The 24,582-nt window shown below is 42.4% G+C and overlaps 1 protein-coding gene across 1 annotated transcript; it reads left to right on the top strand.

The window, feature by feature from the left end:
• The first annotated feature begins 18,606 nt into the window (after positions 1-18,606).
• LOC126062086 (keratin, type I cuticular Ha3-I-like) lies at positions 18,607-24,582 on the top strand. The gene is made up of 7 exons (XM_049859166.1): positions 18,607-18,957; positions 20,666-20,748; positions 21,637-21,793; positions 22,709-22,870; positions 22,956-23,081; positions 23,243-23,463; positions 24,456-24,582. The coding sequence occupies exons 1-7, from the start codon at positions 18,610-18,612 to the stop codon at positions 24,580-24,582; spliced, it is 1,224 nt and encodes a 407-aa protein (XP_049715123.1). The 5' UTR covers positions 18,607-18,609.

Raw genomic sequence — 24,582 nt, 5'->3', positions numbered from 1 at the left:
GCAGGAGAGCAGTGGGATGCAGACCCCAAATTCTCGTAAAAAACCAGGCTTAATGGTCTGACTGAGGCTAGAAGAACCCCAGTGGTCATAGCCCCCAGACCTTCTGTTGGCCCAGGACAGGAACCATTCCCAAAGCCAATTCTTCAGACAGGGATTGGACTGGAAAATGGGTTGGAGAGGGATGCTGGTGAGGAGTGAGCTTCTTGGATCAGGTGGACACTTGAGACTATGTTGGCATCTCCTCTCTGGAGGGGAGATGAGAGGGCACAGGGTGTTAGAAGCTGGTGAAATGAACACCAAAAGAGAGAGTGGAGGGAGGGAGCAGACTGTCTCATTAAGGGGAGAGCAACTGGGAGTATGTTGTTTTTGTTGTTGTTGTTAGGTGCTGTTGAGTTGGTTCCAACTCATATCGGCCCTATGCACAACAGAACTAAACACTGCCCGGTCCTGAGCCATCCTTAAATCACTGTTATGCTTGAGCTCATTGTTGCAGCCACTGTGTCAATCCACCTTGTTGAGGATCTTCCTCTTTTCCGCTGACCCTGTACTCTGCCAAGCATGATATCCTTCTGCAGGGACTGATCCCTCCTGATAATATGTACAAAGTATGTGAGACGAAGTCTTGCCATCCTTGCTTCTAAGCAGCATTCTGGCTGTACTTCTTCCAAGACAGATTTGTTTGTTCTTCTGGCAGTCCATGGTATATTCAGTATTCTTCACCAGCACCATAATTCAAATGCATCAATTCTTACTTGGTCTTCCTTGTTCATTGTCCAGGTTTCACATGCATATGAGGCCACTGAAAACTCCATAGCTTGGGTCAGGTGCACCTTAGTCCTTAAGGTGACATCTTTGCTTTTTAACACTTTAAAGAGGTCTTTTGCAGCAGATTTGCCCAACGCAATGTATCTTTTGATTTCTTGGCTACTCCTTCCATGGGCATTCCTAGGCTAAGCAGAGGATATATGTGGTACTGAAAGATGAAACCACAAAGCAGTTAGGTAGAACCATACCTGGCAGTGCTTTGAATGCTATCTCTGAGATTTGTTTGTAAGTGTCTTAGTTATCTAGTGCTGCTATAACAGAAATACCACAAGCATATGGTTTTAACAAAGAGAAATTTATTTCTTCACAGTAAAGCAGGCTAAAATTCCAAATTGAAAGTGTCAGCTCCAGTGGAAGGCTTTCTCTCTCTATTGGCCTTCTCATCAATCTTCCTCTGGACTAGGAGCTTCTTTGCACAGGAACCCCGGGTCCAAAGGACGTGTTCTGCTCCTGGCACTGCTTTCTTGGTGGCATGAGGTCGCCCATCTCTCTGCTCGCTTCTTTCTTTTATATCTCAAAAGATTGCCTCAACGCTAGCCAGAGCAATTAGGCTAGATAAAGAAGTAAAGGGCATCCAGATTGGCAAGGAAGAAGTAAAAGTATCTCTATTTGCAGATGACATGATCTTATACACAGAAAACCCTAAGGGATCCTCAAGAAAACTACTGAAACTAATAGAAGAGTTCAGCAGAATATTGGGATACAAGATAAACATACAAAAATCAGTGGGATTCCTCTACACCAACAAAAAGAACATCGAAGAGGAAATCACCAAATCAATACCATTTACAGTAGCCCCCAAGAAGGTAAAATACTTAGGAATAAATCTTACCAGAGATGTAAAAGACTTACACAAAGAAAACTACAAAACTCTTCTGCAAGAAACCAAACGAGACCTACATAAGTGGAGAAACATACCTTGCTCATGGATAGGAAGACTTAACATTATAAAAATGTCTATTCTACCAAAAGCGACCTATACATTTAATGTAATTCCGATCCAAATTCCAATGACATTCTTTAATGAGATGGAGAAACAAATCACCAGCTTCATATGGAAGGAAAAGAGGCCCTGGATAAGTAAAGCATTACTGAAAAAGAAGAACAAAGTGGGAGGCCTTACTCTCCCTGATTTTAGAACCTATTATACCGCCACAGTAGTCAAAACAGCCTGGTACTGGTACAACAACAAATACATAGACCAATGGAACAGAATTAAGAATCCAGACATAAATCCATCCACATATGAGCAGTTAATATTTGACAAAGGCCCCAAAGCAGTTAGATGGGGAAAAGACAGTCTTTTTAACAAATGGTGCTGGCATAACTGGATATCCATCTGCAAAAAAATGAAACAAGACCCATACCTCACTCTATGCACAAAAACAAGCTCAAAATGGATCAAAGACTTAAATATAAAATCTAAAATGATAAAGATCATGGAAGAAAAAATAGGGGCAATGTTAGGAGCCCTAATATATGGCATGAACAGTATACAAAACATTACTAACAATGCAGAATAAAAACTAGATAACTGGGAGCTCCTAAAAATCAAACACCTATGCTCATCCAAAGACTTCAGCAAAAGAGTAAAAAGACTACCTACAGGCTGGGAAAAAGTTTTTAGCTATGACATTTCTGATCAGCACCTGGTCTCTAAAATCTACATGATACTACAAAAACTCGGCTACAAAAAGACAAATAACCCAATTAAAAAAATGAGCAAAAGAATATGAACAGACACTTCACTAAAGAAGACATCAGGTAGCTAACAGATACATGAGGAAATGGTCACGATCATTAGCCGTTAGAGAAATGCAAATCAAAACTACAATGAGATTTCATCTCACTCCAACAACAACAACAACAAACTCCAACAAGGCTGGCATTAATCCAAAAAGCACAAAACAATAAATGTTGGAGAGGCTGTGGAGAGACTGGAACACTTACACACTGCTGGTAGGAATATAAAGTGGTATAACCACTTTGGAAATTGATTTGGCGCTTCCTTAAAAAGCTAGAAATAGAACTACCATACACCAAACTACCATACGATCCAGAAATCCCACTCCTTGGAATATATCCTAGAGAAATAAGAGCCTTTACACAAACAGATATATGCACACCCATGTTCATTGCAGCACTGTTTACAATAGCAAAAAGATGGAAGCAACCAAGGTGCCCATCAACGGATGAATGGATAAATTATGGTATATTCACACACTGGAATACTAAAACTATGCATTGATAAAGAACAGTGATGGATCTGTGAAACATTTCAACATGGAGGAATCTGGAAGGCATTATGGTGAGTGAAATCAGTGCAAAAGGAAAAATATTGTATAAGACCACTATTATAAGAACTCAAGAAATGTTTAAACAGAGGAGAAAATATTTTTTGATGGTTATAAGAGGGGGGAGAGATGGAGGGTAGGACATGGGTATTCACTAATTAGTAGATAAGAACTACTTTAGGTGATGGGAAAGACAACACACAATATAGGCGAGGTCAGCATAACTGGACTAAACGAAAAGCAAAGAAGTTTCCTGAATAAACTGAATGCTTCGAAGGTCAGTGTAGCAGGGGCAGGGGTTTGGGGACCATGGTTTCAGGGGATATCTAAGTCAATTGGCATAATAAAATCTATTAAGAAAACATTCTGCATCCCACTTTGGAGAGCAGCGTCTGGGGTCTTAAACGCTAGCAAGTGGCCATCTAAGATGCATCAATTGGTCTCAACCCACCTGGATCAAAGGAGAATGAAGAACACCAAGGACACAAGGTAATTAGGAGCCCAAGAGACAGAAAGAGCCACATAAACCAGAGACTGTATCAGCCTGAGACCAGAAGGGCTAGATGGTGCCCGGCTACAATCGATGACTGCCCTGACAGGAAACACAACAGAGAACCCCTGAGGGAGCAGGAGAGCAGTGGGATGCAGACCCCAAATTCTCGTAAAAAACCAGGCTTAATGGTCTGACTGAGGCTAGAAGAACCCCAGTGGTCATAGCCCCCAGACCTTCTGTTGGCCCAGGACAGGAACCATTCCCAAAGCCAATTCTTCAGACAGGGATTGGACTGGAAAATGGGTTGGAGAGGGATGCTGGTGAGGAGTGAGCTTCTTGGATCAGGTGGACACTTGAGACTATGTTGGCATCTCCTCTCTGGAGGGGAGATGAGAGGGCACAGGGTGTTAGAAGCTGGTGAAATGAACACCAAAAGAGAGAGTGGAGGGAGGGAGCAGACTGTCTCATTAAGGGGAGAGCAACTGGGAGTATGTTGTTTTTGTTGTTGTTGTTAGGTGCTGTTGAGTTGGTTCCAACTCATATCGGCCCTATGCACAACAGAACTAAACACTGCCCGGTCCTGAGCCATCCTTAAATCACTGTTATGCTTGAGCTCATTGTTGCAGCCACTGTGTCAATCCACCTTGTTGAGGATCTTCCTCTTTTCCGCTGACCCTGTACTCTGCCAAGCATGATATCCTTCTGCAGGGACTGATCCCTCCTGATAATATGTACAAAGTATGTGAGACGAAGTCTTGCCATCCTTGCTTCTAAGCAGCATTCTGGCTGTACTTCTTCCAAGACAGATTTGTTTGTTCTTCTGGCAGTCCATGGTATATTCAGTATTCTTCACCAGCACCATAATTCAAATGCATCAATTCTTACTTGGTCTTCCTTGTTCATTGTCCAGGTTTCACATGCATATGAGGCCACTGAAAACTCCATAGCTTGGGTCAGGTGCACCTTAGTCCTTAAGGTGACATCTTTGCTTTTTAACACTTTAAAGAGGTCTTTTGCAGCAGATTTGCCCAACGCAATGTATCTTTTGATTTCTTGGCTACTCCTTCCATGGGCATTCCTAGGCTAAGCAGAGGATATATGTGGTACTGAAAGATGAAACCACAAAGCAGTTAGGTAGAACCATACCTGGCAGTGCTTTGAATGCTATCTCTGAGATTTGTTTGTAAGTGTCTTAGTTATCTAGTGCTGCTATAACAGAAATACCACAAGCATATGGTTTTAACAAAGAGAAATTTATTTCTTCACAGTAAAGCAGGCTAAAATTCCAAATTGAAAGTGTCAGCTCCAGTGGAAGGCTTTCTCTCTCTATTGGCCTTCTCATCAATCTTCCTCTGGACTAGGAGCTTCTTTGCACAGGAACCCCGGGTCCAAAGGACGTGTTCTGCTCCTGGCACTGCTTTCTTGGTGGCATGAGGTCGCCCATCTCTCTGCTCGCTTCTTTCTTTTATATCTCAAAAGATTGCCTCAACGCTAGCCAGAGCAATTAGGCTAGATAAAGAAGTAAAGGGCATCCAGATTGGCAAGGAAGAAGTAAAAGTATCTCTATTTGCAGATGACATGATCTTATACACAGAAAACCCTAAGGGATCCTCAAGAAAACTACTGAAACTAATAGAAGAGTTCAGCAGAATATTGGGATACAAGATAAACATACAAAAATCAGTGGGATTCCTCTACACCAACAAAAAGAACATCGAAGAGGAAATCACCAAATCAATACCATTTACAGTAGCCCCCAAGAAGGTAAAATACTTAGGAATAAATCTTACCAGAGATGTAAAAGACTTACACAAAGAAAACTACAAAACTCTTCTGCAAGAAACCAAACGAGACCTACATAAGTGGAGAAACATACCTTGCTCATGGATAGGAAGACTTAACATTATAAAAATGTCTATTCTACCAAAAGCGACCTATACATTTAATGTAATTCCGATCCAAATTCCAATGACATTCTTTAATGAGATGGAGAAACAAATCACCAGCTTCATATGGAAGGAAAAGAGGCCCTGGATAAGTAAAGCATTACTGAAAAAGAAGAACAAAGTGGGAGGCCTTACTCTCCCTGATTTTAGAACCTATTATACCGCCACAGTAGTCAAAACAGCCTGGTACTGGTACAACAACAAATACATAGACCAATGGAACAGAATTAAGAATCCAGACATAAATCCATCCACATATGAGCAGTTAATATTTGACAAAGGCCCCAAAGCAGTTAGATGGGGAAAAGACAGTCTTTTTAACAAATGGTGCTGGCATAACTGGATATCCATCTGCAAAAAAATGAAACAAGACCCATACCTCACTCTATGCACAAAAACAAGCTCAAAATGGATCAAAGACTTAAATATAAAATCTAAAATGATAAAGATCATGGAAGAAAAAATAGGGGCAATGTTAGGAGCCCTAATATATGGCATGAACAGTATACAAAACATTACTAACAATGCAGAATAAAAACTAGATAACTGGGAGCTCCTAAAAATCAAACACCTATGCTCATCCAAAGACTTCAGCAAAAGAGTAAAAAGACTACCTACAGGCTGGGAAAAAGTTTTTAGCTATGACATTTCTGATCAGCACCTGGTCTCTAAAATCTACATGATACTACAAAAACTCGGCTACAAAAAGACAAATAACCCAATTAAAAAAATGAGCAAAAGAATATGAACAGACACTTCACTAAAGAAGACATCAGGTAGCTAACAGATACATGAGGAAATGGTCACGATCATTAGCCGTTAGAGAAATGCAAATCAAAACTACAATGAGATTTCATCTCACTCCAACAACAACAACAACAAACTCCAACAAGGCTGGCATTAATCCAAAAAGCACAAAACAATAAATGTTGGAGAGGCTGTGGAGAGACTGGAACACTTACACACTGCTGGTAGGAATATAAAGTGGTATAACCACTTTGGAAATTGATTTGGCGCTTCCTTAAAAAGCTAGAAATAGAACTACCATACACCAAACTACCATACGATCCAGAAATCCCACTCCTTGGAATATATCCTAGAGAAATAAGAGCCTTTACACAAACAGATATATGCACACCCATGTTCATTGCAGCACTGTTTACAATAGCAAAAAGATGGAAGCAACCAAGGTGCCCATCAACGGATGAATGGATAAATTATGGTATATTCACACACTGGAATACTAAAACTATGCATTGATAAAGAACAGTGATGGATCTGTGAAACATTTCAACATGGAGGAATCTGGAAGGCATTATGGTGAGTGAAATCAGTGCAAAAGGAAAAATATTGTATAAGACCACTATTATAAGAACTCAAGAAATGTTTAAACAGAGGAGAAAATATTTTTTGATGGTTATAAGAGGGGGGAGAGATGGAGGGTAGGACATGGGTATTCACTAATTAGTAGATAAGAACTACTTTAGGTGATGGGAAAGACAACACACAATATAGGCGAGGTCAGCATAACTGGACTAAACGAAAAGCAAAGAAGTTTCCTGAATAAACTGAATGCTTCGAAGGTCAGTGTAGCAGGGGCAGGGGTTTGGGGACCATGGTTTCAGGGGATATCTAAGTCAATTGGCATAATAAAATCTATTAAGAAAACATTCTGCATCCCACTTTGGAGAGCAGCGTCTGGGGTCTTAAACGCTAGCAAGTGGCCATCTAAGATGCATCAATTGGTCTCAACCCACCTGGATCAAAGGAGAATGAAGAACACCAAGGACACAAGGTAATTAGGAGCCCAAGAGACAGAAAGAGCCACATAAACCAGAGACTGTATCAGCCTGAGACCAGAAGGGCTAGATGGTGCCCGGCTACAATCGATGACTGCCCTGACAGGAAACACAACAGAGAACCCCTGAGGGAGCAGGAGAGCAGTGGGATGCAGACCCCAAATTCTCGTAAAAAACCAGGCTTAATGGTCTGACTGAGGCTAGAAGAACCCCAGTGGTCATAGCCCCCAGACCTTCTGTTGGCCCAGGACAGGAACCATTCCCAAAGCCAATTCTTCAGACAGGGATTGGACTGGAAAATGGGTTGGAGAGGGATGCTGGTGAGGAGTGAGCTTCTTGGATCAGGTGGACACTTGAGACTATGTTGGCATCTCCTCTCTGGAGGGGAGATGAGAGGGCACAGGGTGTTAGAAGCTGGTGAAATGAACACCAAAAGAGAGAGTGGAGGGAGGGAGCAGACTGTCTCATTAAGGGGAGAGCAACTGGGAGTATGTTGTTTTTGTTGTTGTTGTTAGGTGCTGTTGAGTTGGTTCCAACTCATATCGGCCCTATGCACAACAGAACTAAACACTGCCCGGTCCTGAGCCATCCTTAAATCACTGTTATGCTTGAGCTCATTGTTGCAGCCACTGTGTCAATCCACCTTGTTGAGGATCTTCCTCTTTTCCGCTGACCCTGTACTCTGCCAAGCATGATATCCTTCTGCAGGGACTGATCCCTCCTGATAATATGTACAAAGTATGTGAGACGAAGTCTTGCCATCCTTGCTTCTAAGCAGCATTCTGGCTGTACTTCTTCCAAGACAGATTTGTTTGTTCTTCTGGCAGTCCATGGTATATTCAGTATTCTTCACCAGCACCATAATTCAAATGCATCAATTCTTACTTGGTCTTCCTTGTTCATTGTCCAGGTTTCACATGCATATGAGGCCACTGAAAACTCCATAGCTTGGGTCAGGTGCACCTTAGTCCTTAAGGTGACATCTTTGCTTTTTAACACTTTAAAGAGGTCTTTTGCAGCAGATTTGCCCAACGCAATGTATCTTTTGATTTCTTGGCTACTCCTTCCATGGGCATTCCTAGGCTAAGCAGAGGATATATGTGGTACTGAAAGATGAAACCACAAAGCAGTTAGGTAGAACCATACCTGGCAGTGCTTTGAATGCTATCTCTGAGATTTGTTTGTAAGTGTCTTAGTTATCTAGTGCTGCTATAACAGAAATACCACAAGCATATGGTTTTAACAAAGAGAAATTTATTTCTTCACAGTAAAGCAGGCTAAAATTCCAAATTGAAAGTGTCAGCTCCAGTGGAAGGCTTTCTCTCTCTATTGGCCTTCTCATCAATCTTCCTCTGGACTAGGAGCTTCTTTGCACAGGAACCCCGGGTCCAAAGGACGTGTTCTGCTCCTGGCACTGCTTTCTTGGTGGCATGAGGTCGCCCATCTCTCTGCTCGCTTCTTTCTTTTATATCTCAAAAGATTGCCTCAACGCTAGCCAGAGCAATTAGGCTAGATAAAGAAGTAAAGGGCATCCAGATTGGCAAGGAAGAAGTAAAAGTATCTCTATTTGCAGATGACATGATCTTATACACAGAAAACCCTAAGGGATCCTCAAGAAAACTACTGAAACTAATAGAAGAGTTCAGCAGAATATTGGGATACAAGATAAACATACAAAAATCAGTGGGATTCCTCTACACCAACAAAAAGAACATCGAAGAGGAAATCACCAAATCAATACCATTTACAGTAGCCCCCAAGAAGGTAAAATACTTAGGAATAAATCTTACCAGAGATGTAAAAGACTTACACAAAGAAAACTACAAAACTCTTCTGCAAGAAACCAAACGAGACCTACATAAGTGGAGAAACATACCTTGCTCATGGATAGGAAGACTTAACATTATAAAAATGTCTATTCTACCAAAAGCGACCTATACATTTAATGTAATTCCGATCCAAATTCCAATGACATTCTTTAATGAGATGGAGAAACAAATCACCAGCTTCATATGGAAGGAAAAGAGGCCCTGGATAAGTAAAGCATTACTGAAAAAGAAGAACAAAGTGGGAGGCCTTACTCTCCCTGATTTTAGAACCTATTATACCGCCACAGTAGTCAAAACAGCCTGGTACTGGTACAACAACAAATACATAGACCAATGGAACAGAATTAAGAATCCAGACATAAATCCATCCACATATGAGCAGTTAATATTTGACAAAGGCCCCAAAGCAGTTAGATGGGGAAAAGACAGTCTTTTTAACAAATGGTGCTGGCATAACTGGATATCCATCTGCAAAAAAATGAAACAAGACCCATACCTCACTCTATGCACAAAAACAAGCTCAAAATGGATCAAAGACTTAAATATAAAATCTAAAATGATAAAGATCATGGAAGAAAAAATAGGGGCAATGTTAGGAGCCCTAATATATGGCATGAACAGTATACAAAACATTACTAACAATGCAGAATAAAAACTAGATAACTGGGAGCTCCTAAAAATCAAACACCTATGCTCATCCAAAGACTTCAGCAAAAGAGTAAAAAGACTACCTACAGGCTGGGAAAAAGTTTTTAGCTATGACATTTCTGATCAGCACCTGGTCTCTAAAATCTACATGATACTACAAAAACTCGGCTACAAAAAGACAAATAACCCAATTAAAAAAATGAGCAAAAGAATATGAACAGACACTTCACTAAAGAAGACATCAGGTAGCTAACAGATACATGAGGAAATGGTCACGATCATTAGCCGTTAGAGAAATGCAAATCAAAACTACAATGAGATTTCATCTCACTCCAACAACAACAACAACAAACTCCAACAAGGCTGGCATTAATCCAAAAAGCACAAAACAATAAATGTTGGAGAGGCTGTGGAGAGACTGGAACACTTACACACTGCTGGTAGGAATATAAAGTGGTATAACCACTTTGGAAATTGATTTGGCGCTTCCTTAAAAAGCTAGAAATAGAACTACCATACACCAAACTACCATACGATCCAGAAATCCCACTCCTTGGAATATATCCTAGAGAAATAAGAGCCTTTACACAAACAGATATATGCACACCCATGTTCATTGCAGCACTGTTTACAATAGCAAAAAGATGGAAGCAACCAAGGTGCCCATCAACGGATGAATGGATAAATTATGGTATATTCACACACTGGAATACTAAAACTATGCATTGATAAAGAACAGTGATGGATCTGTGAAACATTTCAACATGGAGGAATCTGGAAGGCATTATGGTGAGTGAAATCAGTGCAAAAGGAAAAATATTGTATAAGACCACTATTATAAGAACTCAAGAAATGTTTAAACAGAGGAGAAAATATTTTTTGATGGTTATAAGAGGGGGGAGAGATGGAGGGTAGGACATGGGTATTCACTAATTAGTAGATAAGAACTACTTTAGGTGATGGGAAAGACAACACACAATATAGGCGAGGTCAGCATAACTGGACTAAACGAAAAGCAAAGAAGTTTCCTGAATAAACTGAATGCTTCGAAGGTCAGTGTAGCAGGGGCAGGGGTTTGGGGACCATGGTTTCAGGGGATATCTAAGTCAATTGGCATAATAAAATCTATTAAGAAAACATTCTGCATCCCACTTTGGAGAGCAGCGTCTGGGGTCTTAAACGCTAGCAAGTGGCCATCTAAGATGCATCAATTGGTCTCAACCCACCTGGATCAAAGGAGAATGAAGAACACCAAGGACACAAGGTAATTAGGAGCCCAAGAGACAGAAAGAGCCACATAAACCAGAGACTGTATCAGCCTGAGACCAGAAGGGCTAGATGGTGCCCGGCTACAATCGATGACTGCCCTGACAGGAAACACAACAGAGAACCCCTGAGGGAGCAGGAGAGCAGTGGGATGCAGACCCCAAATTCTCGTAAAAAACCAGGCTTAATGGTCTGACTGAGGCTAGAAGAACCCCAGTGGTCATAGCCCCCAGACCTTCTGTTGGCCCAGGACAGGAACCATTCCCAAAGCCAATTCTTCAGACAGGGATTGGACTGGAAAATGGGTTGGAGAGGGATGCTGGTGAGGAGTGAGCTTCTTGGATCAGGTGGACACTTGAGACTATGTTGGCATCTCCTCTCTGGAGGGGAGATGAGAGGGCACAGGGTGTTAGAAGCTGGTGAAATGAACACCAAAAGAGAGAGTGGAGGGAGGGAGCAGACTGTCTCATTAAGGGGAGAGCAACTGGGAGTATGTTGTTTTTGTTGTTGTTGTTAGGTGCTGTTGAGTTGGTTCCAACTCATATCGGCCCTATGCACAACAGAACTAAACACTGCCCGGTCCTGAGCCATCCTTAAATCACTGTTATGCTTGAGCTCATTGTTGCAGCCACTGTGTCAATCCACCTTGTTGAGGATCTTCCTCTTTTCCGCTGACCCTGTACTCTGCCAAGCATGATATCCTTCTGCAGGGACTGATCCCTCCTGACAACATGTCCAAAGTATGTAAGATGCAGTCTCACCATCCTTGCTTGTAAGGAGCACTCTGGCTGTACTTCTTCTAAGACAGATTTGTTTGTTCTTTTGGCAGTCCACGGTATATTCAATATTCTTCGCCAACACCACAATTCAAAGGCATCAATTCTTCTTCGGTCTTCCTCATTCATTGTCCAGCTTTCACATGCACATGATGCAAATGAAAATACCATGGCTTGGGTCAGGTGCACCTTAGTCTTCAAGGTGACGTCTTTGCTCTTCAACACTTTGAAGAGGTCCTGTGTTGCAGATTTACCCAATGCAACGCTTCTTTTGATTTCTTTACTGCTGCTTCCATGGCTGTTGATTGTGGATCCAAGTAAAATGAAATCCTTGACAACTTCAATCTTTTCTCCGTTTATCATGATGTTGCTTATTGGTCCTGTTGTAAGGATTTTTGTTTTCTTTACGTTGAGGTGCAATTCATATTGAAGGCTGTGGTCTTTGATCTTCATTAGTAAGTGCTTCAAGTCCTCTTCACTTTCAGCAAGCAAGGTTGTGTCATCTGCATAACACAGGTTGTTAATGAGTCTTCCTCCAATCCTGATGCCCCGTTCTTCTTCATATAGTCCAGCTTCTCCAATTATTTGCTCAGCATACAGATTGAATAGGTATGGTGAAAGAATACAACCCTGGAGCACATCTTCCCTGACTTTAAACCACTCAGTATTCCCTTGTTCTGTCCAAACAACTGCCTCTTGATCTATGTAAAGGTTCCTCATGAGCACAATTAAGTGTTTTGGAATTCCCATTCTTCGCAATGTTATCCATAGTTTGTTATGATCCACATAGTCGAATGCCCTGGCATAGGCAATAAAACACAGGTGAACATCCTTCTGGTATTCTCTGCTTTCAGCCAGGATCCATCTGATATTAGCAATGATATCCCTGGTTCCACGTCCTCTTCTGAAACCGGCCTGAAATTCTGGCAGTTCCCTGTCAATATACTGCTGCAGCCGTTTTTAAATGATCTTCAGCAAGATTTTGCTTGGGTGTGATATTAATGATATTGTTCTATAATTTCCACATTCGGTTGGATCACCTTTCTTGGGAATAGACATAAACATGGATCTCTTCCAGTCAGTTGGGCAGGAAGCTGTCTTCCATATTTCTTGGCATAGACGAGTAAGCACCTCCAGCGCTGCATCTGTTTGCTGAAACATCTCAATTGATATTCCATCAATTCCTGGAGCCTTGTTTTTCACCAATGCCTTCAGAGCAGCTTGGACTTCTTCCTTCAGTACCATCGGTTCCTGATCATATGCCACCTTTTGAAATGGTTGAATATCAACTAATTCTTTTTGGTATAAAGACTCTGTGTATTCCTTCCATCTTTTTTTGATGTTTCCTGAGTCATTTAATATTTTCCCCATGGAATCCTTCACTATTGCAACTCGAGGCTTGAATTTTTTCTTCAGTTCTTTCAGCTTGAGAAACGCTGAGCATGTTCTTCCCTTTCGGTTTTCAATGTCTAGCTCTTTGCACATGTCATTATAATACTTTGTCTTCTCGAGATGCCATTTGAAATCTTCTGTTCAGTTCTTTTACTTCATCAATTCTTTTGGTTTAGCTGCTCGATGTTTGAGAGCAAGTTTCAGAGTCTCCTCTGACGTCCACATTGGTCTTTTGTTTCTTTCCAATGACCTCTTGCTTTCTTTGTGGATGATGTCCTTGATGTCATTCCACAGCTTGTCTGGTCTTCGGTCACTAGTGTTCAATGCATCAAATCTATTCTTCAGATGGTCTCTAAATTCAGGTGGGATATACTGAAGGTCATATTTTGGCTCTTGTGGACTTGCTCGGATTTTCTGGAGTTTCAGCTTGAACTTGCATATGAGCAATTGATGGTCTGTTCCACAGTCGGCCCCTGGGTGTTCTGACTGATGATATTGAGCTTTTCCATCGTCACTTTCCACAGATGTAGTCAATTTGATTTCTGCGTGTTCCATCTGGCGAGGTGTGTATGGGAGTATGTAGCAAGGTGTATATAAGTTTTTGTGTGAGGGACTGACTTGATTTGTAAACTTTCACTTAAAGCACAATAAAAATTAAAAAAAAAAAAAGATTGCCTCAAGACACAATCCAATCTTGTAGTTTGAGCTCTGCCTCACTAACACAACTGCAGCCCATTCTCCCTTATTAACATCATAGAGGCAGGATTTACAATATATAGGAAAATCACACAGTACCGGGAATCATGGTTTAGCCAAATTGATACACACATTTTTTGGGGGACATAATTCAATCCATGACAGTAAGAAAGGTTGCCATATGGTACATCCGTAAGCTGTATTTGGGATTGGTGGTGATGGCTCCTAGAAGTTGGTGGGACTGGGTATAAAAGGAAGGAGGTCAATTAGGAGACTGCTAAGAGGTAATAAAGACTGATATGGGCAGAGGTGGAAGAGTAGGTAGGGCTGAGGGGTGGATTTTAGAGGCATGGCCTTGAATGTGATAACTGGCTGCTAGAGGTAGAGGGACAATGGAGAGAGAAGGAAGGAAACTAGCACTATCTAATACCTTTTATGGTCAAGAGGAGTCTGAAGTTTTTGAATCTTAGAAAATAAAACAACAGTGGGTCTCCAGAGAAGAGGGTTGGAAAAGAATGACTAGATTTGTGAGACATATTGGAAAGTTATCTAAATAAAAATGACAGTTAGAGCTGTGGGAGTTTTAAGACCATTGAGGGGAAGATGGTAGAGTATAGGAAAACCTTGGGAACCACTGATAGAAATGATAGAGTGTGCTGGGTCTGTCCAAAGTCCCTGGCATGGGGTTCAGGCCTGGTTTAGTCAGGTTTCCAAGGAGAAAGATGACTTCTGGGTATAAGCAGTTGTGGAGGGAAATGGAAAAGCAGCTGAAGTGTCACAGAAGTCAAAAGAGGTCAGAGTTTCAATAAGGAGGTGGTCAACAGGAAAATTCAGACAAATACATTGAATATAACAATGGGGAGATCACTGGTGATCTTAGAGCAGCATCTGTGGCATGCTGGGGGGAAGAAGCCATATTTCAGTGGCTCTTTCATGTCTGCCTCAAGTCATCAACTTCATAGCAAACTTAGTGCAAAAGCTCAACACAACTTTTATACTAAACATGAAGCCTTTGCTTTATCCTCTGTGTACTGCTAAAAAATGTTTTAGCATCTGTGTTTTTCACTGATCTTCAGAGCAGTCACATAAACAAGTTTTCATGCCTTCTCTGAATGGTCCCTGAATTCAGTTTTCCCAGGAAGACTGGCACTATTAAGTTGTTTCACGTTCTCTTCTTCCATTCTAGACTGTATAGAGGAAAAAAACATAGCACGGATGGACTTTACATTTTTCTGACTTGGCTAGGTTCCTTAAGACCCCCATACTTCTTTCCCACTGGGAGTCCAGGACTGAGTGTAAGAGAAACAATGGAGGCTCTGGAGAGGGTTTGTGGAACTAGGCCCCAAATTCCATATTCAGGTGTCTGTATTTCTCTTTGCTACTGACCTGGCTCATTCTCCAGTTCCTGTCCTGTTTGTCCCTCCAGTTGGAAGCTCTATTTGACCATCTTCTAAGAGCCAAATCCATAGCCTCAGTTCCTGAATTACAAATGCAATTTCTCCCCTCAGTGTAGGGAGGCTGGTGGATTGACAAGTTGACAGCAGTCACCTTTATGGTACAGCCTGTGGAAACCCTATATATTATTCTTATAGGCGGCTTGAACTGGGGCTGGCCCAGCTCAGAGGGCTGGTGTTGTTATTACGTAGTTTCTGCCTTTCTAATTCCCCTCTGGGTGACTCTTCATTCCTCTTTGGCATGAGTCAGTTCTTTTGGGCTGAGTGTGCCCAATGATACTACTCCAGTTCTCTCCTTGCCATTTATACACATTAAAGTCGAATTAATCTGCAAGCAGCCCAATATATTACTTCGTATTTCCAAAAGAACACATTTTACATTTCTCATGGTGAGAGTTTCAGGCATCAGAACCTGGCCAGCAGGGAAGATGGGTTTGGGGAGGATGAGGGAGGCGTTCTAATGCCTTTAAAGTTCTGCCACTGGGAGGGTGGCCTCAGTAGAAGACCTGCCCTGACTCCACTCCATGATTAAGTACCATTGGTGAGTTTGCGTGTGATCTGTCCCATGAAAATAGCCTTGGCTTCCACAATAAATAGTATCCTTTAACCTCAATTGCAATTTGCTCACATCTTGAGACCAGAGCCTAACCAAGCGTCTGCCACAATTATGTGGGGCAGCTGTAAAACCTTTCTGTTTGTTAGGATTTGGTTTGCTCATCATGTTTGTTGAGGGATCACTGACCAGAGACAATGTTATGGCTTATGTAAAAGCTAGAAGAATTCACTGCACATGGAAGTGGAATAAAGAAAAAGCAATTGCCTTCCTGAGAATTTCTGGGAAGTGAATTGAATTTTGGCTCTTTTCTTGATAGGCCCAAATCCTCTCAACCATCATTATCTAACGGTCATGTAGCACTCACGGTTACTTCGACTTAAGATGTGGGGATAGTCATGTTTTCTAAACTCTGCCGTTCACTTTGAAGATACAAGGACTATTCTGCCCTGACTGGGGTGGAAGCTACAGTGATGATCATGGGAATCCCGTGGGTCTACTTACCGGTCTAAAATACAGCATTTCTTTCCTATTCTTTAAAAGTGCCATTGTCTAGACTTTTCTCTTTTGTAGCCTTAGAAGGAGAGAGGACAGGAGGTAATAAGATAAAAGCTAATGCATCCAGCTATCTGCATTATGCTATTTGACCTTATCCAATGGAATTTAAATCAGCTTGTTAATGATTTTAAAACAACACACCCACTCCACATCTCACTGATGGTGGGACTATTTTAAAGTACAGATTCAGGCAGAAGTGGCAGAGTTGAGGATGTCAGCACCTTCAAAGGATTTGCCAAGCACTCATTCCAACACTGCTGTCCTGTATCAAAGCATCCTTGAAGCTTTTCCTTGGAAATGGCTTTTGGAATCACCCAAAAAAGCACGCTTTATTATTTTACAGCCACTACTTGTTTCTGACCCATTAAAAGTGCTGTTCAGCTTGGTCATTTACCCCACTCACTCAGCATAGTTCCAAATGACATTTGGCTGGTTCCAAAAACAAACATACCCCCAGAAGACGAAGATTTTCCTTCAGCAAGGACAAATGAAAGAATGGGTCACAGGCTGTGAAGGGAAGTTTCAAGAAGGGGTGATATGAATAAGGGCTGTATTAGAGGAATTAGCATGTAACTTCCAAAAGGAACTACTTTGAGAAATATCTTTCATACTTTGAGCACTGATAGATTAAAAACAAAACAATCCTCATAGTTCATAGGTACACCTGGAAGAACATGATGGCAGAATGTCTATTTGCCAAAATGCACTGATTGTCATGAGGTGCCACTAAGCATGTGACGGTGTCTTTGCAGGGTCACGTCCTTTGGAGAAATAGGCTCAGGTGTTTCTTCACCCAATAAACTGAGTGCTTCCTTTTTTCAAACTTCTAGTGGGTATTATGCTTTCTCACTTAGTAAATTTTCTTTCATTAGAATAAAATGACCTTTTGTTCTTTGGTGGAGAAAATGCGCTTGTTATTCTTGGCTCATTTTAATTTAGGAGAGGGTATTGTCTAATACTGAGCTCCACTGAGTCCGTTTCTGCATTATTGATTCTTGGTAATGAGAAGATTGGATGAGAGAGACGGTAGTGCGATGGAGAGAGCATGGTCATTGGAGTTAGAGAGTCTTGGGTTTGAATCCTGGCTCTACCATGTAGGAGATCTGTAACCTTGGAAACTTCTCAGAGGCTTGGTATCCTCATCTCTAAATGCTTGCAGGGTGCTGTGAGGACAGGGCAGATATTGCATTTAGGTGCTTAGCACAGTGCCTGGTGCACAGTGGGTGCTCAATAAGCAGAAGCCATCTTTGTAACAGAGTCATACTGTGTGCAAGCACATAGGACAGTGTTTCCCAAGGGGCGGCTGGTAGATTCAAACTGCCAACCTTTTGGTTAGCAGCTGAATGCTTCATGCATAGTAAAAAAAAAAGCAGCTGAATGCTTCATGCATAGTAGTTATGCCTAAAATTCTAGTTTTCCTAATGTTCTGTGAACACTGAATAACAGCAGACAGGGAGCCTTAGGAGGCTTCCTGCAACCTCACAGGAGAAGGTAGAGTTGCCTTCCTCTGGGCTGGATGGAATAGTAGAGGAACATTGAACTGGATGAACTTCTAAGTCCATTCTGATCCTAGCTTCCAGAAGTCCCTACCAAACAGTTGTGGCTCCTGGGTGGGCCTTCTTGGGCTGTTTTTCTTACCAAGATCTTTCTGAGTATGAGCTGGATAAGGCACAGACCTTTCCCAACTTTTAGGAGAAAGAGGCACAGAAGTTCCCCCAACTCTGGGAGACAGGGAACAACCATCACTGCTTAATTTGACACCCTGTGTTGGCATGGTAATGCGTTGGCCACTTTGAAACCAAACCATGAAGCTCTTACTTAACCAACTAGCATGATTGGTGAGGAGTCCTGACTTAGCAAGAAGCCAGAGTAAAACATTTTATGAGGTAAAGACTCTTGTTAGATGTCTAAATAACAGATAAAAAAATTCCTAAAGAGGGTATAAGAGGGAAATACTGCATGTGGTTGCCACGCCCACTGCTGACAGAATATAAAGCCCTGGAGAGGACCAGGACTTACACCAGAGAAAAGGAATCAGGCTTTGAAACTGATCTTCAGGGCTCCATTCCCTCCCAGCACCATGCCATACACCTGCTTCCTGCCCAATCTGAGCTGCCGCACCAGCGTCTCTTCCCGGCCCTGTGTGCCTCCCAGCTGCCACAGCAGCACCCTGCCTGGGGCCTGCAACATCCCTGCCAATGTGGGCAGCTGTGGCTGGCTCTGCGAGGGCTCCTTCAACGGCAACGAGAAGGAGACCATGCAGTTCCTGAATGACCGCCTGGCCAACTACCTGGAGAAGGTGCGCCAGCTGGAGCGGGACAACGCCGAGCTGGAGGGCCGCATCCGTGAGCGGTGCCAGCAGCCGGAGCCTGATGTGTGCCCGAACTACCAGTCCTACTTCCGGACCATTGAGGAACTGCAGCAGAAGGTGAGGGGGGGCGGTGGGGAACCACACTGCCAATTTAATGAACTTTGGTTCATTCACTCATTTTGTGACATACCAACTTCTGAATGGGATCTAAGACTGCTCACAGCTAATCTGAGAATGGTAAAGACACAGCATTGGCTTAGATAGGAGACTTCAGGTAGTCTTAGAAAATTTATCTGGAGTCATTACAAGGGAGGGCTACAGACTGGGGATAGGGGGAAGGCAGCAGACCAAAATCAGTCGTAGAAACTTTGCATGTCTTCCAAAGGGCTTCTTTCTTAAAGTCAGGATATCAAGTTCTTTCATTCTATTATGACATCCTGTTCTTGTTTCCAGAGCAGTATAGTACTTAAAAAAAATGCAACTGAACCGTTTCTCTGAGTTAGGAATTTCCTGACTAAATCCTCACGTTTTTAAAGCCTTTCAAAGCTGTAGCAAAAGACAGTGCCTATGGCAAAGCAAGAGAGCTTTGATTCCAGAAGCCTCACTAATATACACGGACACATCACCCACTAGAGCAGACATGGAGACAAGTGACAAAACAAGGTCATAAATGCAGGAGTGGAAGTGGGTGCAAGTAAAGAGTCAGCATAGAGGTAGGACTTAATACATGGTATAAGATGGAGGGCTCCCCAGCAGAGGCAATATCTGAGTGGGGTTTTGAAGGATGAGCAGGAGTTTATATCCAACAGTACAAGTCCTAGATTCTCAGAGGGAATTGACTCTCCACTGTTCTGTAGTTCTGGCAAAGTGAATGACAGAAAGGGGCCATGTGAGTTGAATATCATTTGGCCATTTAGGAAGCGTTAGGCACAATAGTGGGGTGGGAAATGAAGCATTGAGTAAGACTGTCTCTTTCCTTAAGGAGCTCAGAGTCTAATAGAGGAAACAGATGTGGAAACAAATGACCACAGTGAACATGATAAGAAACCTAACTGGCTACATGCAAAGTACTGTGGGAGCTCGTGGAGGAAGTGACCACCTGGAGGAATTGGGAATGTGGGTTATGCAAGGAGCCTTGCTAGGGTGAGGACAGCCCAGGGCATTGGTACAAGGAGGCTTTGTGCAAAAACATGAACGATGGCAAGGTGTAGAGAGAGAGGAGTGAAGCCATAGGGCTGGAATGAAGGTGGTATGAGGGTAGAGTAGCCAATTGTCCTGGTTTGCCAGGAACTTTCCCAGTTTTGTCATCCCAGGAACTCTCTCAGTCCTAAGCAAATTGGAACTGTGGGTCACCGTCTGTGAGACTTGGCTACCCAGAATGCTCAATTCCTGCAGGAAGCCAGAGACAGACCAAGAAGAGAATTTATGATGAAGGGCATGTTTCCACTTGACTGTTCTGATTGTGAAATTATTAGTTCTATTAATTAGTCTTCCTTTTATCCTAACACTGAAAATCTGGAAGGACTCAGAGCTATTTGGAAGAAATGTGGCTAAAAGAAATAAGTTTTAACTTTAAGGAACCAGCCATTATTCTTAGTATAACTAATTTCACTATTAATACTCTCCCCGGAATCTGTGTAGCATGCAATATAATTTCTCAGATATAACTGAGCACCTATTGAACATAAACAGCATTTAATCACTTTATATACGATACACTGTGATGTCAGCACATGTTCCTCCCATATAAACAAGTTAGTAGGGGTTGATGTTGGCTAAAAATAACAAAGCCCTTGCTCATTCTAGAATGTTTTGGGTCTTCCAGATTCTGTGCAGCAAGGCTGAGAACGCCAGGCTGGTGGTGCAGATTGACAACGCCAAGCTGGCTGCAGACGACTTCAGAACCAAGTAAGATTTTTTGTAAGGATCAGAGCAGTCTAGTAATGGGACAGTATGAATTGCAAAGTGGTGAACTCTCTGTCCCTGGGAGTGTTAAAGTAGAAGCTATCTTGGAGGATATTGGGAGGATTCTTGCCTTGGGTTAAATGTCTTTTAAAGACACCTTGGTGCTCAGATTCTGTGTTTTTAGTTTGGAAGGATACAACAAGCCACCCATTGTTTCTCTTTTTCAACTCAATGTCAGGCCAAGTTTAAAACTGAATTTCACATTGGCTTCTTGGTACAGGTTAGTTACTATCAGCCATCAGAAAGAAGCAATTAAGCCATAAAAAATAGGAGACAAAATCCATTTCTTTCAGAAAATCGACCAGTTTTACTAGGTATGACCATTATAACCATAAGAATCCTTTGCATTTTTTTTTTTTTTTATGGGACCTTACAGTTTACAACGTGATTTCAGTTATATCGCTTCTGTATCTCCAGGCCGACCCTATGAAATGGTAGTTTTAGCCTCATCTTAAAAAAAAAAAAGGAAATCAAGGCTCAGAGACAAATCAAGACAATTTGTCACAGGCTCATGAAGTTCACTGAATTACTTGAGAAGGCAAAGATGGTAGGGCTTAACTGATAGCAATCTGTGAATGGGACTCACAACAAATAATATTGAACTAAAACAAACATAGGCACCTCCCTAATACCTCCTCATCAATACCACAGGGTCTCAATGAGGAAATAGGTCTCACTTGGTACAGCAATATTTTTTTTCTTCCTTTCAAAAATGTTTTTAACAATTCAGAATATTTCAAAATATAATGAATTTTACCAGATCAGCCAAGTAAAGTGGAGGAAACAATGTCTTCCTTTTTGACCTCCTTTGGCCTTTGGCTGTGTGGGCAGGTATGAGAAGGAGCTGTCCACACGGCAGCTGGTGGAGGCTGATATCAACAGCCTGCGCAGGATCCTAGATGAGCTGACCCTGTGCAAGGCTGACCTGGAGGCCCGAGTGGAGTCCCTGAAGGAGGAGCTGATATGCCTCAAGCAGAACCACGAGCAGGTAAGAGAATCCCAGCTCCCAACATCCCAATAATGAGAGCTCCAAGACTCCCCTGGGTAGGTAAGGTAGGTCTTGATTTGCTCAGCACTCTAGAGCTAACAGAACATTTTTCTGGCTGCTCAAAAAATACTTAGGGAATTTCCGTGGATGGGTCATTTACTTCTTTTGCGTAAAGGAGTGTGGTCACTTGGCCTATTTCCCGTTGGGGCCAGATGTGTGGTCAAAAGGCTACACAAAGATCTTTAAAATACTTCCTACAGCTTGATAAGATCTATTATCTTCCAAACAGGTGTCAAATAAATGACCAAGACTGGAAGTAGACAGCAAACTTCTTTATGCTGTGTGTTACTTAGAAAACTAGAACCCAAGTTGGAAAGATGGATGGATGGAAGGATGGATGGGAAAAATGAGAGAAGTGAAGGAACTCAAAAAATGGTTGATTCAGGCCTCATGGTCAAACACAATCCTAGGAAATCAGATGCATGTTTCAAATATTAGATCTTTTGAAGAAGAGAAGCCAAACTCTAACAGATAGTATACGAAAGTAGAAGATATGAAATGAAAGAAGGGAGTCAAACCTGTACTCTTTATATTTAAGTAGCAACAATTATAAACCACTTATCACGTCAGGCTTATCAGTGAGCAGTAAGAAGATCAGAAAGAAGTGATAAAATCCTAGAGTGGGAAGAAACCTTAGAAATAATTTAATCAAGCAGCCTCACTACATAGATTAGGAAAAGAGACTAAGAGAGAAAGTCTGAATTGCCAGCGGTAACTTAGCAGAGTTTTACATCAACTGGATTCATGTTTCCTACATTGCAATGCACTACTCTTTCCAACACATTTAACTCCATCAAACAGAGTGTATTTATAGACCTCTCTCTTTGAATTTATTTCTTCGCCTTGCTCCATCAGGAAGTCAACTCCCTGAGAAGCCAACTTGGTGAGCGCCTCAACGTGGAGGTAGATGCTGCCCCCACTGTGGACCTGAATCGTGTGCTGAATGAGACCAGGTCTCAATATGAGGCCCTGGTGGAGACCAACCGCAGGGATGTGGAGGAATGGTTCATCACACAGGTGGGCATCTAAGCACATGGGCACTCTAGACCCAAAACCCTTAGACAGGGTCTGACCCCTGTCTTCTGCCCTCTGTATATTTCAGACTGAGGAGCTGAACAAGCAGGTGGTGTCCAGCTCGGAGCAGCTGCAGTCCTACCAGTCAGAGATCATCGAACTGAGACGCACGGTCAATGCCCTGGAGGTCGAGCTGCAGGCCCAGCACAACCTGGTGGGTGTTGTTCAGACTCCTGCTGAGAAATGTGATATCAGGAAATTGGGTCATACCATAAACTCTCCTTAACTCTTGAGGTTTGTGACTTCTTTGGAATGATATAGAGAAACCCTTTAAAGGAGCATGTCTCTCACATTTTTTTGTCTTCCCCATCACAGAGAGACTCTCTGGAAAACACGCTGACTGAGACCGAGGCCCGCTACAGCTCCCAGTTGTCCCAGGTACAGTACATGATCACCAACGTGGAGTCTCAGCTGGCGGAGATCCGATCTGACTTGGAGCGGCAGAACCAGGAGTACCAGGTGCTGCTGGATGTCAGGGCCCGGCTGGAGTGTGAGATCAACACATACCGGGGCCTGCTGGAGAGCGAGGACTGCAAGTGAGTACCCAGCAGGGGGCCCCCCTGCAAGACCCTGGCACAGTTCTAATAAACAATAGAAGAGGGACTTTTCCAGGTCCAGTTTCAGATGCCAATATGCCTGTAGAGACCAGAGTTTTATATTATAGCAGTGGGAAACGTAAGGTATTTGTTACCATTCCCAGAGCTAAAGGTATTTTCTGTCCCAAAAGATACTCATGAGACTTGACTGTTTTCTCCTCTGTTGATCCTTGGGATTCTGATGGGTAAATAAAGCTCTGTACCTTCAGGACTGGCTTGTTACAGAAAAGGGGAAAACAACTGCAAAAATCATCATTCATATTTAAGTAGAGCTTTCTGGTTTAACTAAGACTTCCAAATCAATTGTTTCATTGATTCTTGCTGGAAGCATGTGAGGCAGGCAGATGGGGCTCATTATTACCATCTTATTGGAAACTCTGGTGGTGTAGTGGTTAAGCGCTAACCAAAGGGTCGGCAGTTTGAATCTGCCAGGTGCTCCTTGGAAACTCTATAGGGCAATTCTACTCTGTCCTATAGGGTCTCTATGAGTCGGAATCGACTCGACCGCACTGGATTTGGTTTTGGTATAGATAAGTACATTGTATATTTTTTAAAAAAGGTGACCCAGTGACTAATAAGATACAGCACTTGACAGTTTACACAGTATTTTTATCAACATGATTTTGTGCAATTTTTTTCAACAATTCTTTGTGGTAGGTATGATCAACCCCATTTACAGGTGAAGAGGCTGCGGCTTAGAGGGATGAAGGGACTTCCCCTTGCTTCTGGGGTTTCAGAGTGAGGGCTGGGATTCCACCATAGCTCTTTCCCACCACTGTGCTTGAGTTTTGTAGTGTACTGATCAAGCCTTGGCTTCTGAAGACTTCAGAGAATGGGTTCTGATGGTTCCCATGTTTCCTTGGGTTGAGCTCTTTCCCTGCACCCTTTTCCTACCCTTCTAATACTGATGGTCTAATAATTCTGTGCCCCAGGCTGCCCTGCAACCCCTGTGCCACGACCAACTCCAGCAACAAGTCCGTTGGGCTCTGTGTCACAAATTCCTGCTCACCTTGCGGCATACGTTCCCGCTGTGGGCCCGGCAACACCTTTGGGTGCTAG

Source organism: Elephas maximus, chromosome 19 (genome assembly GCF_024166365.1).
Source record: "Elephas maximus indicus isolate mEleMax1 chromosome 19, mEleMax1 primary haplotype, whole genome shotgun sequence".
NCBI lineage: Eukaryota > Metazoa > Chordata > Mammalia > Proboscidea > Elephantidae > Elephas > Elephas maximus.
The sequence above is the reverse complement of the archived record's forward strand: the minus strand, read 5'-3'. Positions and strand labels throughout refer to the sequence as shown.